Consider the following 12,599-nt stretch of genomic DNA (forward strand, 5'->3'; position numbering starts at 1 on the left):
CACATAACGGAGGACGTTTCAGGGCTGCGTTATCACTATGCCCCCAGCAGAGCCAGCAGGCGTTCTGTGCAGCATAAACCTGAGAAGGAAAGTGGACCAACACCAGAAAGCCACAGGCAGTGCAGGCCGTCTGGGGCTGGAATAAAGCTCTGTGATGGAAGTACTAAGAGGTGCATTTCTTTGCCCTGAGAAGTGCAAGTGAAAGAAGCAATCTGCTCAACATCACACAAGGCCTGTGCAAGAGGATGACTCGCAAACACCTCGAGGGCCAAAGTGAAAGGGTGGTGATTTTAATTTTCTTGTCCACTGCTTTCCTCCCATCTCACCTCAAGATTGTGCTCGTTCTGAAAGAGTGACTCTTGGGGGTCATGAAGATAGATTCTTTGGAGAAAGAAAATTATTTTCTCTCTCCTTCATGCCTCTCCGAATCACAAGCACACCTGGTCTCCAATCAAGCTCCATGACCTTCAATTTGATTGCCAGCAGCAGCCGAGACCAAGCCCGTATTCCTCTGATTTTCTCTGTGTTGATCCCTCCCCCCAAACCTGCTGGCCTCTACCTCAGCAGTGTTGGAGAGACGCGCTGCTGATGGCGAACACTGCCAGGGAACCTAGTGCGATCAGTTATAGGAATAGAGGGAAGCAATGTTAAAGGCCTTGAGTGCCGACTGGGGACACTGATCCTGAAATGCTGGACTGCGCCCTGGAGTCCATGGCTTAGAGGAAAGGCAGCGATTCTTTGCTGTGCAGCTGACCTCTTTGGAACAGGCATTTTAACCAACTTTGCTGTCTGAAAATGGTGCCTAGGTGGAGGTGTCATTCTGACTTCTCATGCCCTTATTTTCTGGGTGGTTAATTCCAATCTTACTAGGTTCCAAAACAAAGCCATGGCTGCCTGACAGCTAGTGGGATGTGCATTTAGACAGTGCAATGGCTCAGCGCCTGCTCTGGGACAGATGCTCTTCTAGCACCCCGCTGGTGGCGGGGTGGTGAACCAGACCCTGCCCTTCCGGGCTTACCGTACATGAAACAAAACATGACAACATGTATCAATTGACAATAAATGAGATGAAGAAGGTCAAAGAGGGTGATTTGATGGAGGCTTCCTAAGGTGGGGCTACTCTGAGAGAGTGAGAGTGGCATCTGAGTGACACAACAAGAGCCCACCGTGGAGGAGGACCCGGAGGAGCAGTGCAGGGGCTGGGCCGCCTGGAGCAGGGGAGAGGGTCAGAGGTGGGCAGGGGACGGCTCGGGGGGCCTGCAAACGCCAGGGTAAGGAGGTGAACACTCGTTTAAGTGCTACTTAAAATCAGCAGGGAAGAGAGGAAAAATGGTTTGTACTTTCAAAAAATCATTTTGGCTGTGATGTAGAGAAGAATGGAGGGAAGGTACAGATACAGAAGCAGGGAGCAGAGCTTGTACCGGACTGCAGGCAGCTGGGATGGACCAAAATACTTCATGACAGAACTGTCTACTGGACTTTCAGGATTGAGTGGAAAAAGGATGCTCCTAGGGCTTTCTTTCATCAGTTGGGTGGATGGTGACGGTGCCATTTTCTGAGAAGTCTGAGGAAGGAGTCTGTTTATGGAAAGAAAGCAAGCAGAGGTATCTCAAGCTATCCGAAAGTAGAGCGTCCCTATAACACCTCTCTTAGCTGAAATGGCGTGAAGTGAAGAAGCAATTGCCTTTTGGTGAAAACGAAAATCCTCTCCAGATTTCTTTCAGTTAGGGAGAAAATGTAGAGGTCTTTCGCAAAAGCAAAGTGGTGTAAGCAAGCTTTTGAACAGTGGGGGATATCCGTATTTGGTTTCGGATGTTAAGTTTGATGTAATGTCTTGGACATGCAAATGGAGATGTCAACTAAACAGCTGCTACGGGAGTCTGCAGCTCAGTGGGATGGTCAGGCAGGAGAGAGCTTTTTTGCGAGTCGTCAGCAGAAAATAGTACTTAAGCCATGGAATTAGCTTTCCTGGGGGAGAGAATATGAGGAACGACGGCTGCCCATCACTCAGCCCTGGGACTTCCCTACTTTAAAAGCCCAGAGAAGGAAGAGAGGCCAGCCTGGGAGACAGAGAGGAGATGCCCCCAAGCTGTACTGGCCACGGCTGTGGGAAGTGTTCCTGAAGGCTTGGCAGGAATACACCAGGAAGGGATTTAGAGGAACAGAGCACCTAGCCTTCCAGTAAGGCCCTAAGCTTGGCGTGGTCAGTAATGGCAGACAGAAGAAAGAAGAGGGGGCGGAGACTTGGGGTGGGGTGGGGGGAATCCTATCTATAAACATGCCAGACATTTCCCCTACTTATTTAATTCCCATTATAAACCTAGGAGTACACTGAAGAGTTTCTACTTCACAGATGAAGAAACTGGGGCTAGAGCACATGGCAGGCTGGTAGAAGAGCCAGGATTTGAATTCAACTGCACTTCAGTTTACTGTAAAATATAACAAACACGCACACACACAGAGTATAAAATGGGCAAGGCAGATGAATCATTATATAGCAAGCCAAGAAGCAGAAGATGAGCACCCTAGAGAAGTCCAAGCCGGACTGGGAGAGCTTGCTTTATAATGATTCGCAATTAAGCACAACTAGATTGTAATGTCAGAGGAACAGAAACTTGAAAGGGAAGTGGAAATGTGGGCAGGCTCACACCTGGCTGGGCTTGGGTGTTGAGTGAAAGTTATGAACGTGCCTCCTGAAGGCTGGCAGCATTCGGCTCCTTGACCTGGTGACAGCCTGAGAACTCAACATAAATAGACATATACTGTGTGCGTTCTTTCGTGGCTTGCTTCTTCACAAATTGACCTAATGGACGCATTGTTTTTGCCCATTTTTGACCTTCTTATAAATGGAATTAAAACAAATAAATATAATACATGGAACCATACTGCATGAACTTCTTTGTGTTATTATGTTACTGAAATTTACCCATGTTCATTCCAATTGGTAAAGAGTATCCCGGTGTGTGAACACATCACACTTTATTTGTCTATTACAAATAGACATCGGAGTTGTTTCCAATTTGGGGATGTTATGAAAAGTACTGTTAATTGAGAAGCTACCTGTCAGTCTAACTGCCCCTCCTTTCAAAGAAATCTCTTTTTTCTGGCTGCTCTTAAGATTTTTCTCTTTGTCACAGGTTTCCTGAAACTTCACTCTGCAGTGTGGATTTCTATTTTATTTATCTTGGGATTCTTTGAGTTTTGAAAAGTCTGTAAAGAGGTGTCTCTCATCTCTTCCCACGCTGTCCTCCAGGAGGCTTAACTTCCCTCTTCCTTATTTTTTGTCTCTCTGAACAATATTCTGGATGATTTCTTCTGGCTCTTTTCCAGTGCATGTATTTCTCTTTTCTGCTGGTCTAACTACTATTAAATCTATCCCTCTCGTTTTTAATTATGGTTATTAAATTTTTCATTTCTAGAAATTTTGTTTGGGTCTTTTAGGCCACGTTTTATAGTTTCTTCTTCTTGCAAATATTTTCAAGTTTGTCTACTTCTTTAAATACAGTAGGTATAATTGTATTAAAACCTGTCTCTGATATTTCCATTGTCTAAATTCTTCAGCTCTGGTCCTGTGCCTGCTGTTTCTTAAGGTGCTTTGCTTCTTTATGTGAATATTTTCACACAGCAAAACTGCTTTTAAAAAATTGGACAGTAGGGCTTCCCTGGTGGCGCAGTGGTTAAGAATCCGCCTGCTAATGCAGCCCTGGTCTAGGAAGATCCCACATGCCGCGGAGCAACTAAGCCCGTGCGCCACAACTAATGAGCTTGTGTGCCACAGCTACTGAAGCCCGCATGCTCTAGGGCCTGCGTGCCGCAACTACTGAGCCCACATACTGCAACTACTGAAGCCCACGTGCCTACAGCTCACGCTCCGCAACAAGAGAAGCCACCGCAATGAGAAGACTGCGCACCACAATGAAGAGCAGCCCCCGCTCATCACAACTAGAGAAAGCCCGCACGCAGCAACGAAGACCCAATGCAGCCAAAAATAAATAAACTAAATAAAATTTAAAAATTGGACAATAATAATCCAATATTGACCAATGTAGTTTCAAATTCTATTAAAGCTTTATAAAGGGAAAGATGGGATAGCACTTACTGAAGTAGAATTACTATCAAAACACAAAATGCACAACATAATCTTTTAACCTCAATTCCATCTTATTTTAGTCAGGACTGTATTACAGGAATATTTTTTATCACTATCCATGATTTGGATTCTTGTATAGGAGAACAATTTAAGTATGGTGTCTGTAAAAATGTCACAGTCTCATAATAAATATGGTAGAGGCCAATCATTACTCATAAGTAGCTTTTTTGAGATGTTATCAAATAGGACCTTTCCCCCTTAGTTTCAGCAGAGATCACTTTTGTTCCATGGTAATACTTCTTGGGATTCTCCACATATTCCCTCAGAGCAGACTCTCCCCAGGTGGCCTCTGCTCTCGTTGGCAACTGTGTAAGAGAATTTGGGGGCCTGACCAAACAGACCTTTCAGGTTTGGCTTGTGCTTCCCACCCTCTGACACTGTGGCACTGGGCACACTTCTCAGTAGAAATCTTCTTGCCCTTCTCGACAGTCCCTGTTTTGAAGTCAGCTCTCTAAGTTACATACGTGCTGGAAAGGCTCACCCAGCAGCTGACTGTCTTGCTCTCATTTCTAGAATTTAGTTGCTGTGGTCTAGTGAGTCTCAATCCAGGCTGTGCACGAGAAGCACCTGAGGAGTGATTTAAAGATACAGGTATCTGTGACTCTTTTTTTAAAAATTGAGGTATAGTTGCTGTACAATATTATATCCGTTTCAGGTGTACAAGGTAGTAATTCGCAATTTTTTTTTTTTGGCCCAGCTGCAAAGCTTGTGGGATCTTAGTTCCCTGACCAAGAATTGAACCCATGCCCCCTGCAATGGAAGCGTGGAGTTCCTAACCACTGGACCGCCAGAGAATTCCCAAGTAATTCACAATTGTTAAAGGTTATACTCCATATAGTTATAAAATACTGGCTATATTCCCATATAGCTTATTTATTTTATACGTAGTAGTTTGTACCTCTTAATCCTCTACCCCTGTCTTGCCCCTTCTCCCTTCCTTCTCCCCATTCGTAACCACTAAGTTTGTTCTCTGTATCTGTTTTTTGTTTCATTCACTCGTTTGTTATATTTTTTAGATTCCACATGTAAGTGATATCATATAGTATTTGTCTTTCTCTGTCTGACTTATTTCACTAAGCATATACCCTCCAAGTCCATCCATGTTGTTGCAAATGGCAAAATTTCATTCTTTTTTTGTGGCTGAGTAATATTCCATTGTGTGTGTGTGTGTGTGTGTGTGTGTGTGTTTGTGTGTACATACACACACCACACAGATATCTGTGACTCTTGATTCAGCGGTGCACAGGGGTGCCCTTGTCATGTAACTCTGGAAAAACCCCCAGAAGATTCTCATGCTTAGCCAAGGTAAGAACCAGAGTAATAGTTCCCTCCCTGGACTAGGGGTTGGGCCCTTTAATCTGCCAGGAGCTAGGAAAGGCAGTGAGTGGAGGTATGGGGTGGGCACTAGAGAGGGCAGGTGAGAAGAGCCAAAGGCAGAGCACAGAAGTCATCAGATCTGCATTGGAAAAATACAATCAGATCCGTGGAATCATCTGGCCAGGCAGAAGAGGCTCAGAGACAGAGGGAAAAGCAAAGAGCTTAAAGGTTGTATGCTATTAGCTGTTCCCTAACCCAGTTATGTGATTTTCCACTGCCTGAAAAGTCCTCATTGGGCAGATGTCCTTTTTAATCTTGTTTTCTCTTCCAGCCTACATTTTCTTATCTCTCCCTTATCTTCGACAGCACCACTCCTTACTTTTATAAGACCTCTATTAACAGAACAACACTGTCTAACCCATATAATCAATCCTCAGAGAAGCAGTAAAGTGTGGCACGCACTGGCAGTTCCTCTGCTGCCTGAGATCACCAGGCAAACATGGAGAAGTGGCGGGGCTGAGTTACTAGAGCTGAGTCAGAGTGGGGAGGTTCAGGGCATGCATCAGAGGCCTTCTGCAGGTAACACTGACTCCTGCTTGTGCTTTCTTGTGGGCCCTTCCCCAGATGGCTATGGTACTTCTACCTCTGTCCTGTGGCAAACCATCTTTGACAGATGGACTTAGAAGTCTGGTAGTTAAACAAGCTCATAAAGTCACTAAAGACATTTTTTTTTTAATCTACTGATCAGCTTCTACGTTCATTCAAATACTCGTGAAACCTAATCTAGAAAAATGACCCCCCAAACAAATCCCTCACCTATCTTTATTATAATTTAGCTTGTAAGTAACCTGAATGACTACCACTTAATACACACGTTTAAGTGACAGTGACAGGCAGTTCTGCAAAGGGCTTTATGTGGACAGGGCTTTATGCCTTTCTTATCGTGCTCCACTTTATTGCACTTTGCAGATACTGTGTTTTTTAACAAATTGAAGGACTGTGGCAATCTTGTGTTGTCAGATGATTGTCAGCATTTTTTAGCAATAAAGTATTTTTTAATTAAGGCTTGTACATTGTGTTTTAGATATAATGCTTGCATCCTTAATAGACTACAGTATCGTATAAACGTAACTTTTATATGCACTGGGAAACCAAGAAATTCCTATGACTCACTTTATTGCGATATTTGCTTCATCGCGGTGGTCTGGAACAGAACCTGCAATCTCTCTGAGGTCTGCCTGTGCTATATACATATATGCATGATATATATATCACATGTTTTGTCTCATGAGAGCCTCACAACCACCCTAAGGGTGGTATTACTATCTCAGTTTTACTGGTGAAGGAGCTGAGCCTCAGGGATGCACAGCGACTGCAGGGAGAGCCCCTGCTGGAGAGGGGCAGGCATGTGGAGTACCAGGGCTGTCTGACGGGCCATGCACACTTCCTTTCACTGTTAGGGGTGGGGAGTGTGGACCTTGAGCCATGGACCCACTTCTGTCGTAACTTTGTTCTTGGCTCCTTCTGAGGTTCCTAAGTACTCAGTGAACACCGTTTCTCTCAGGACATTCCTGTACACAGTTTATGGACACCCTCTTTGTATTCCAAAGTGAAGAGGAAGAGGGTGCATGTGATGGCCCAGATGCTGTCTGAGGGCTGGTGTGTCACATAGGTTGAAGCCAAAGGTGAAGCCCCACCCCGGGCCACAATGACACGGACAAAATATCCCACAATACCCGACAACATCTAGGCGCTCTGTTGACTCTGCGTTTGATGCACTGAGCTTGTCTGGCTTCTCAGAAGGCCAAATAATTCAGATGAGGCCGAGGCTGATACGGTGAGCCAGATCTGACCACATGAACAAACGAGGTGACTTACAGTTCACGGGAGCTGCAATTCAGCAAATTCAGCTTGGCAGACGTGCCTCTCCCCGAGAGAAGTGCTGCTCACGTGCCCTACCACCCCCTTCCTGTCACCCCAATGTTTTCCTCACCGACAGGACCTGCCCACATTAGAACACAGCTTCAACAACAAACCAGAGAACTCATGTTTTTTGTTTTACCGTGAAAAGCTCCTGCCTACTTAAATTGGGTGGCGCACGTGCAATGAACTAGCCCAGGGTTTGGAGGATTTTCAGAGAACAGAACGCACTACTTCTTACCCCTCCTTCCCCCGGTTGTGGATGGCTAGTTCCTCGCCAATGCCCTCCTCCTCCTTGAAGCTCTCCCAGTCCAGCTTGGACTTCTCTAGGGTGCTCATCTTCTGCTTCTTGGCTCCTATCTTCCCCAGAAGGCTGCTCATGCCACTTGATCTTTTTAACCTAGAGAAAGCAAAAACATGAAACATGTAGCAGGTAACAACTCTAATCTCTTGATTGATGGTTTTTCTGATTGGCACGGGCCTCCCTAGATTCAAGCGATTTATCTTAATGGGAGCCATGTTTGCATCCAGGGTACTTCCTGTCGCTGTGGAGAGCACAGTAAGGAGACCAGAATCCTAATGCACTCTTCCTGCTCAATACCTCTGACCACTCTAACGACCTGGGGATAGGAAATCCTGAAGACCTCTGTCTGCTCTGTATGACAGACAGGTCTCTGCTTGCAAGGAGGGAGAAGTGCAGCATGATTCAGACATGGTTTTACAATCACATGCCTTGCTTCATATTCCAGCTCGAACCATGTGACTTTAGGCTAGGTATTTAACTACATCTGCCTCGGTTTCCTAATCTACAAAGTGAATGCTTACTCACAGGGCTGTAGTGTATCCTCTATAAAAAGTGCTTAAAACAGCAGCTGGCACAGAGCAAAGGGGCAATAAATGTTATCCATCCTGAATCACGGTCATCATCTGTGCACTAAAGCCCCAGGGAGTCCCTTCAAGAGAAATAGAACCAGGTCCCAACACTGATGAGCAAGAGTTACAGGATCTTAAAAAGACCCTAAGATCAGTTTCCTTTCAACTCCTGTGAGTCAGGACCCTGGTTTTTCCCAGGAGGTGGAGAACATTCCTCATCCTGAAAGCAGGGAATGTACAGCCTGTGCTCTACTTGCTGGTTATGCTGTCGTGGACGGTGGGAGAAACCCCATATGTCCAAGTTCAAGTCCTGGCAGGTCAAATGTTTCTAGTCAATGTTAAATGTATGAGATAAAATAAGCAAGACAGAATGCAGCTAGTAAGAAGGTGGTACTAGGGGAAGGAAGTATGGAATGAACATGGCTTTTGGTCTCTTTAGAAAGTAAAACAAGTTATATACCAGCATACAGGAAACTAGAAGTCATTTTCTGCTTTACTGGGATATGCAAGAGGGTTAAAACATTTAAAACCTCTCTGAGCTAACATCACAAGGCCTACTGACAACATCAATACTAATACCTCTCACTTGCCTAGAAGGCTCAAGTGTTTCATAGCCATTTCTCATCTTACTCTCCCTAGTGCCGTGAAAGAGGACCACTGAGTCTCAGAGTTGGAGGAGGAACTTCAAGATGATCTTGTGTCTCACCAACCATTCTGAAATCCCACCTTCCTGCAGCACAGGGCCAGTGAGGGGTGGCTCACTACCCCTGCCCTGGAAAAAGCCGATAGGCCAGTGTCCACACTGAACACAAGACTCCTAGTGCTGAACCATTACCCTCCACACTCTCCTTAGCTTCCCTGTTGTGGTCATACCCTACTACAGGCTATCAGCTTAAGATCAACTCAGAAGAGGCTGGGCAGGCATCACTGCCCTCATTTGGAGTTGAACAAATGAAGTGCAGAGAGGTTAAATGATACAACAAAGGTCAAACCAACAGAAGATGCAGATCCAGGGCAAAACAAGGCTTTTCTGACCCTCGGTGTGGTGCACTGTGCTGTCTCACTTCTAACGTGAGAATTTACTCGAGAGATTTTCTGACGGCTATTTTATTCCCAATTTGCTTAAGGATTTTCCAAAGAGCTCTTTATGAGCTTTTGATTCATATCTTCTAATTCTTTTCCGGATAACAGTCCCTACAACAATCTCTCCATCAACACACACAGACTATATTTTACCAGGAACAGAGCATAAGTGGGGAGGCAGAAACTTAATATGGCTCAAATCTTTCCCCTTCTTACCTGCTTCACTGCTACTGTCCTGGTTCTCATTTTTATATTCTCACCTGGATGATTAAGCAGGCTCTTCACTTGTCTCCCTGCTTCTGTCTTGTCCCACCATCACTCACCTGCTCCATCCTGGCATCTATCCTACATGCTGTCTTCACCGTGAATTTTTGAAAATATGAAGCTTATCACGTCTTTCTGGTTAATGTCTCCTCCTTGACCCCTAATTACTCTTACAATAAAGTCTAAACTCCTTCGCTCGCAGAGTTCTTCCTGATCTTCTCTCGCCACATCTCCCCTTGCAACCTACACTCCAGCCACACCTGCAGTTCACCTCTCCCGGTCCCCCTCCCATTCATCTGGTCTTGCCTTAGCTTAGAAACCGCTTCCTGCAGGAGGCTTTCCCAGACCCTTCCCCCAGTCTCTGAACTAGATACCTCCTGCTGGTGTTTCTACTGCACCCCTGTTCTTTTCCCATTACGGCACTGCTCCTCTCCGTAACAGGTGCTTTGAGGGCTCTACGTTCAGCTGCTGCTGCACTGGTCAGCTCTGAGGAAGCTCAGAGCCACTGCGGACAACATCTCACCAAAACCACACGTCTGGAGGCTTTCCATTTCTGGCTGCAGGGTGTCCCTTGACCCTGCCTACATGCCAGAAGCACTGTGGTGGAGTGGTTGTGGCGGACAGGAGCTGGTGGCTAAATGGCCCAACCTCTTGTCCTCACATACGCAGTCCTGGGAGGTACACTGAATGCTTCTCAGAAGTCCTGATGGCTCGTGGCCTTGGAAATGCGTGCACTCTTGTATTGGCTTTTCTGCCTTCCCTGCCTCACTTTTCCCACCCCCTCAACGCTTGCTTCTTGGGACACCTCCCCAACTAAACCACCTGCACTCAAAGCCTTACCTAAGGTTCTGCTTTGAGGGGGATCTAGCAAAGATGTTGAGGAGAAACATGACTTTCCCTTTGCAGGCTCTATATCGTGTGGATACTTAAGTTCTGGGTCTCCAAATCTCTCTCTAGCACATGGATATAGTTCTGTAAACAGTGGACACTCGATAAACTCAACAATGTCACCTGGATGACAGAACCAATTAGTGGGAGAGAATCAGATTTTTGTAGAATAAAGGTGTTCAGAACACTTCTAAATTGGGGAATTCTAAGGGGAGTAATTTCCACTTATATTTGCCAATCACCTCTCAGCAACTCAGGGTTCCCCATTTTATCTGGGCAGCACCACGGCTCTGTACACCACCTCTCCCCGACAGCCTACAGCTCTGACAGTATTACCAGAATATACCATCTTTTCAACAAGTCACTTCGAGAAGTCTATGGGAAAATGATTTTTGCCGCATAGCAGTGAAAAAGGTTCTAGAAAAGGAAAAGTCGTAATCCCCCTTTAAATGAATATCAGCAAAATTTCACCTGTGCTATTATGCTTTAGGAGAAAGCTTCTATGTCTGCTTGCATTGGATCATTAACACGGTGTATGATTTCCTAATTTGATGGCCTCAAAAGCAAAATTACCCATCTTGTATTTGAGGCTAAATCAAAGTGAACGACACATTTATAGTAGCAGCCAAAACATGCGGAGGCTCATCATCACGGAGAGACCAGCACTTGGTTCCTGGAACCTGGAATGTGGGGTCTCACACTCACTCCCCACCTTGAAATGGGGCTTTAGTGGCATAATCCTGGCATCATTCCATTGCAATTTTCAGGAAGGCAGATTTACCCTGACCTTGGACCCCTCTATCTCTGCTGTTAAAGTTCATCCATCAGGCTTTCGGGAAAGCTGAGGCAGGCAGGAAAGAGCCAGATTCTGGGCAGCGGCTGCTGGCTGTCTCTATTCTGCTGTGAAGGAAACTGCAGAGAGCGCCTCAGCCTACGGCTCCCCCTCTCAGAACTGCAGCTAGGCCAGGAGGGAGCAACTTCAGCACTGGCATCCCACAGGCATTTAGCAGGTGTGTACACTGGAAAACGGGGGCAAGGGGAAGGTCCGAATGCCCTTGGAGACCTCTCCGCTGTCAGCAGGAACCAGTGCAGTTACAGGCATCAGAGCAACAGCAACACTGACTTCTCTTTGGTCTGGATCCTAAGCCATAATGGCAAGGGACTACCAGAAAGTCGGCTTTGACAGCCCAACCCCTCCCCCAGCTGCAGCTTTTCCAGTCTTGGTTCTAAAGTGGGATGAGCTGTGTCACAGAAACCACATTCAAGAGAACCTTCACCCACCTGTTAGAGGTCAAAGTTCACAGGAAGGCACCCTGCACTTGCTCCCTCACAGACCGCATCCAGGTTATACTCAGACATATCCAGACTACTGCTGCCGAGGTGTTTTCAATGTAACAGTGACATTTCAACCGCCTCCTCCTACTCTACTGATCTTACGACCGTAAGTTCGTAAGATGTGAGGACTAATCCTGTCTGAGGAGCACGGCCTTCACTCTAAGCAGGTGGCTTCCGGGCCATCAGAGAGCACGGCTGAGTGCACAGCACACTTGTGAAAGAGCCTCTTACTAAGCCTTTTTTCTCGTGCTTTCTGTCCTGTTCTCCATCAATCAGCAATTATCCCAATTCCCTTCCCACTGTACCAAGCCCGATGACGTGTCCCAACACCAGACACCAACCAAGACCTCACAAAAAAATATTCAGAATCTCAGAAGAGTAAGAGGGACAAAAAGGGCAAAATGACCATTGTCTTTTTCCTTGCTGAATTCAAAGTTTACAATGATAATTTGCTAGAAATTATGCTGCCTTTTAGCCCCCAGAATGGAAGTTTAACAAAATTCACTGCAACTAAATGATAAACTCCATCCTGTTGAGTCTATTATAAAGAGATTAAAGTAACATGTTTTCTTTGCTCCAGTCCCATGAGCATGGACACAGAGTCACTCAAATGATTTGTTTCGTAGCAAAAGCACTGCTTTATCTGGCCATGCTCAGTGATGCTCTGGATCCTGCTGTTTATTTATGAGAGGTACTGGAAAGGAGCTGGGAAAATAACTTCTTAAACAGAAACAGAAAGGATGAGAGGACACAACAACTGGTTGTGAAG

General features: G+C 45.7%; 1 protein-coding gene and 1 pseudogene across 2 annotated transcripts in view; both read right to left on the reverse strand.

Moving 5' to 3' along the window:
* Nucleotides 1-12,599, reverse strand: part of CFDP1 (craniofacial development protein 1) — a 140,684-nt gene that overhangs the window by 7,532 nt on the left and 120,553 nt on the right. Inside the window, exon 6 of one of the 2 annotated variants that reach the window (XM_032613314.1) lies at nucleotides 7,629-7,787. The exons of the other annotated variant lie outside the window; for it this stretch is intronic. Within the exon in view, the coding sequence (XP_032469205.1) occupies nucleotides 7,629-7,787 (159 nt within the window). The remainder of the gene's footprint in view (nucleotides 1-7,628; nucleotides 7,788-12,599) is intronic. 2 annotated transcript variants of the gene reach the window in all.
* On the reverse strand, nucleotides 4,299-7,213 carry LOC116744011 (annotated as a pseudogene).

This window comes from Phocoena sinus, chromosome 19, assembly GCF_008692025.1.
Source record: "Phocoena sinus isolate mPhoSin1 chromosome 19, mPhoSin1.pri, whole genome shotgun sequence".
NCBI lineage: Eukaryota > Metazoa > Chordata > Mammalia > Artiodactyla > Phocoenidae > Phocoena > Phocoena sinus.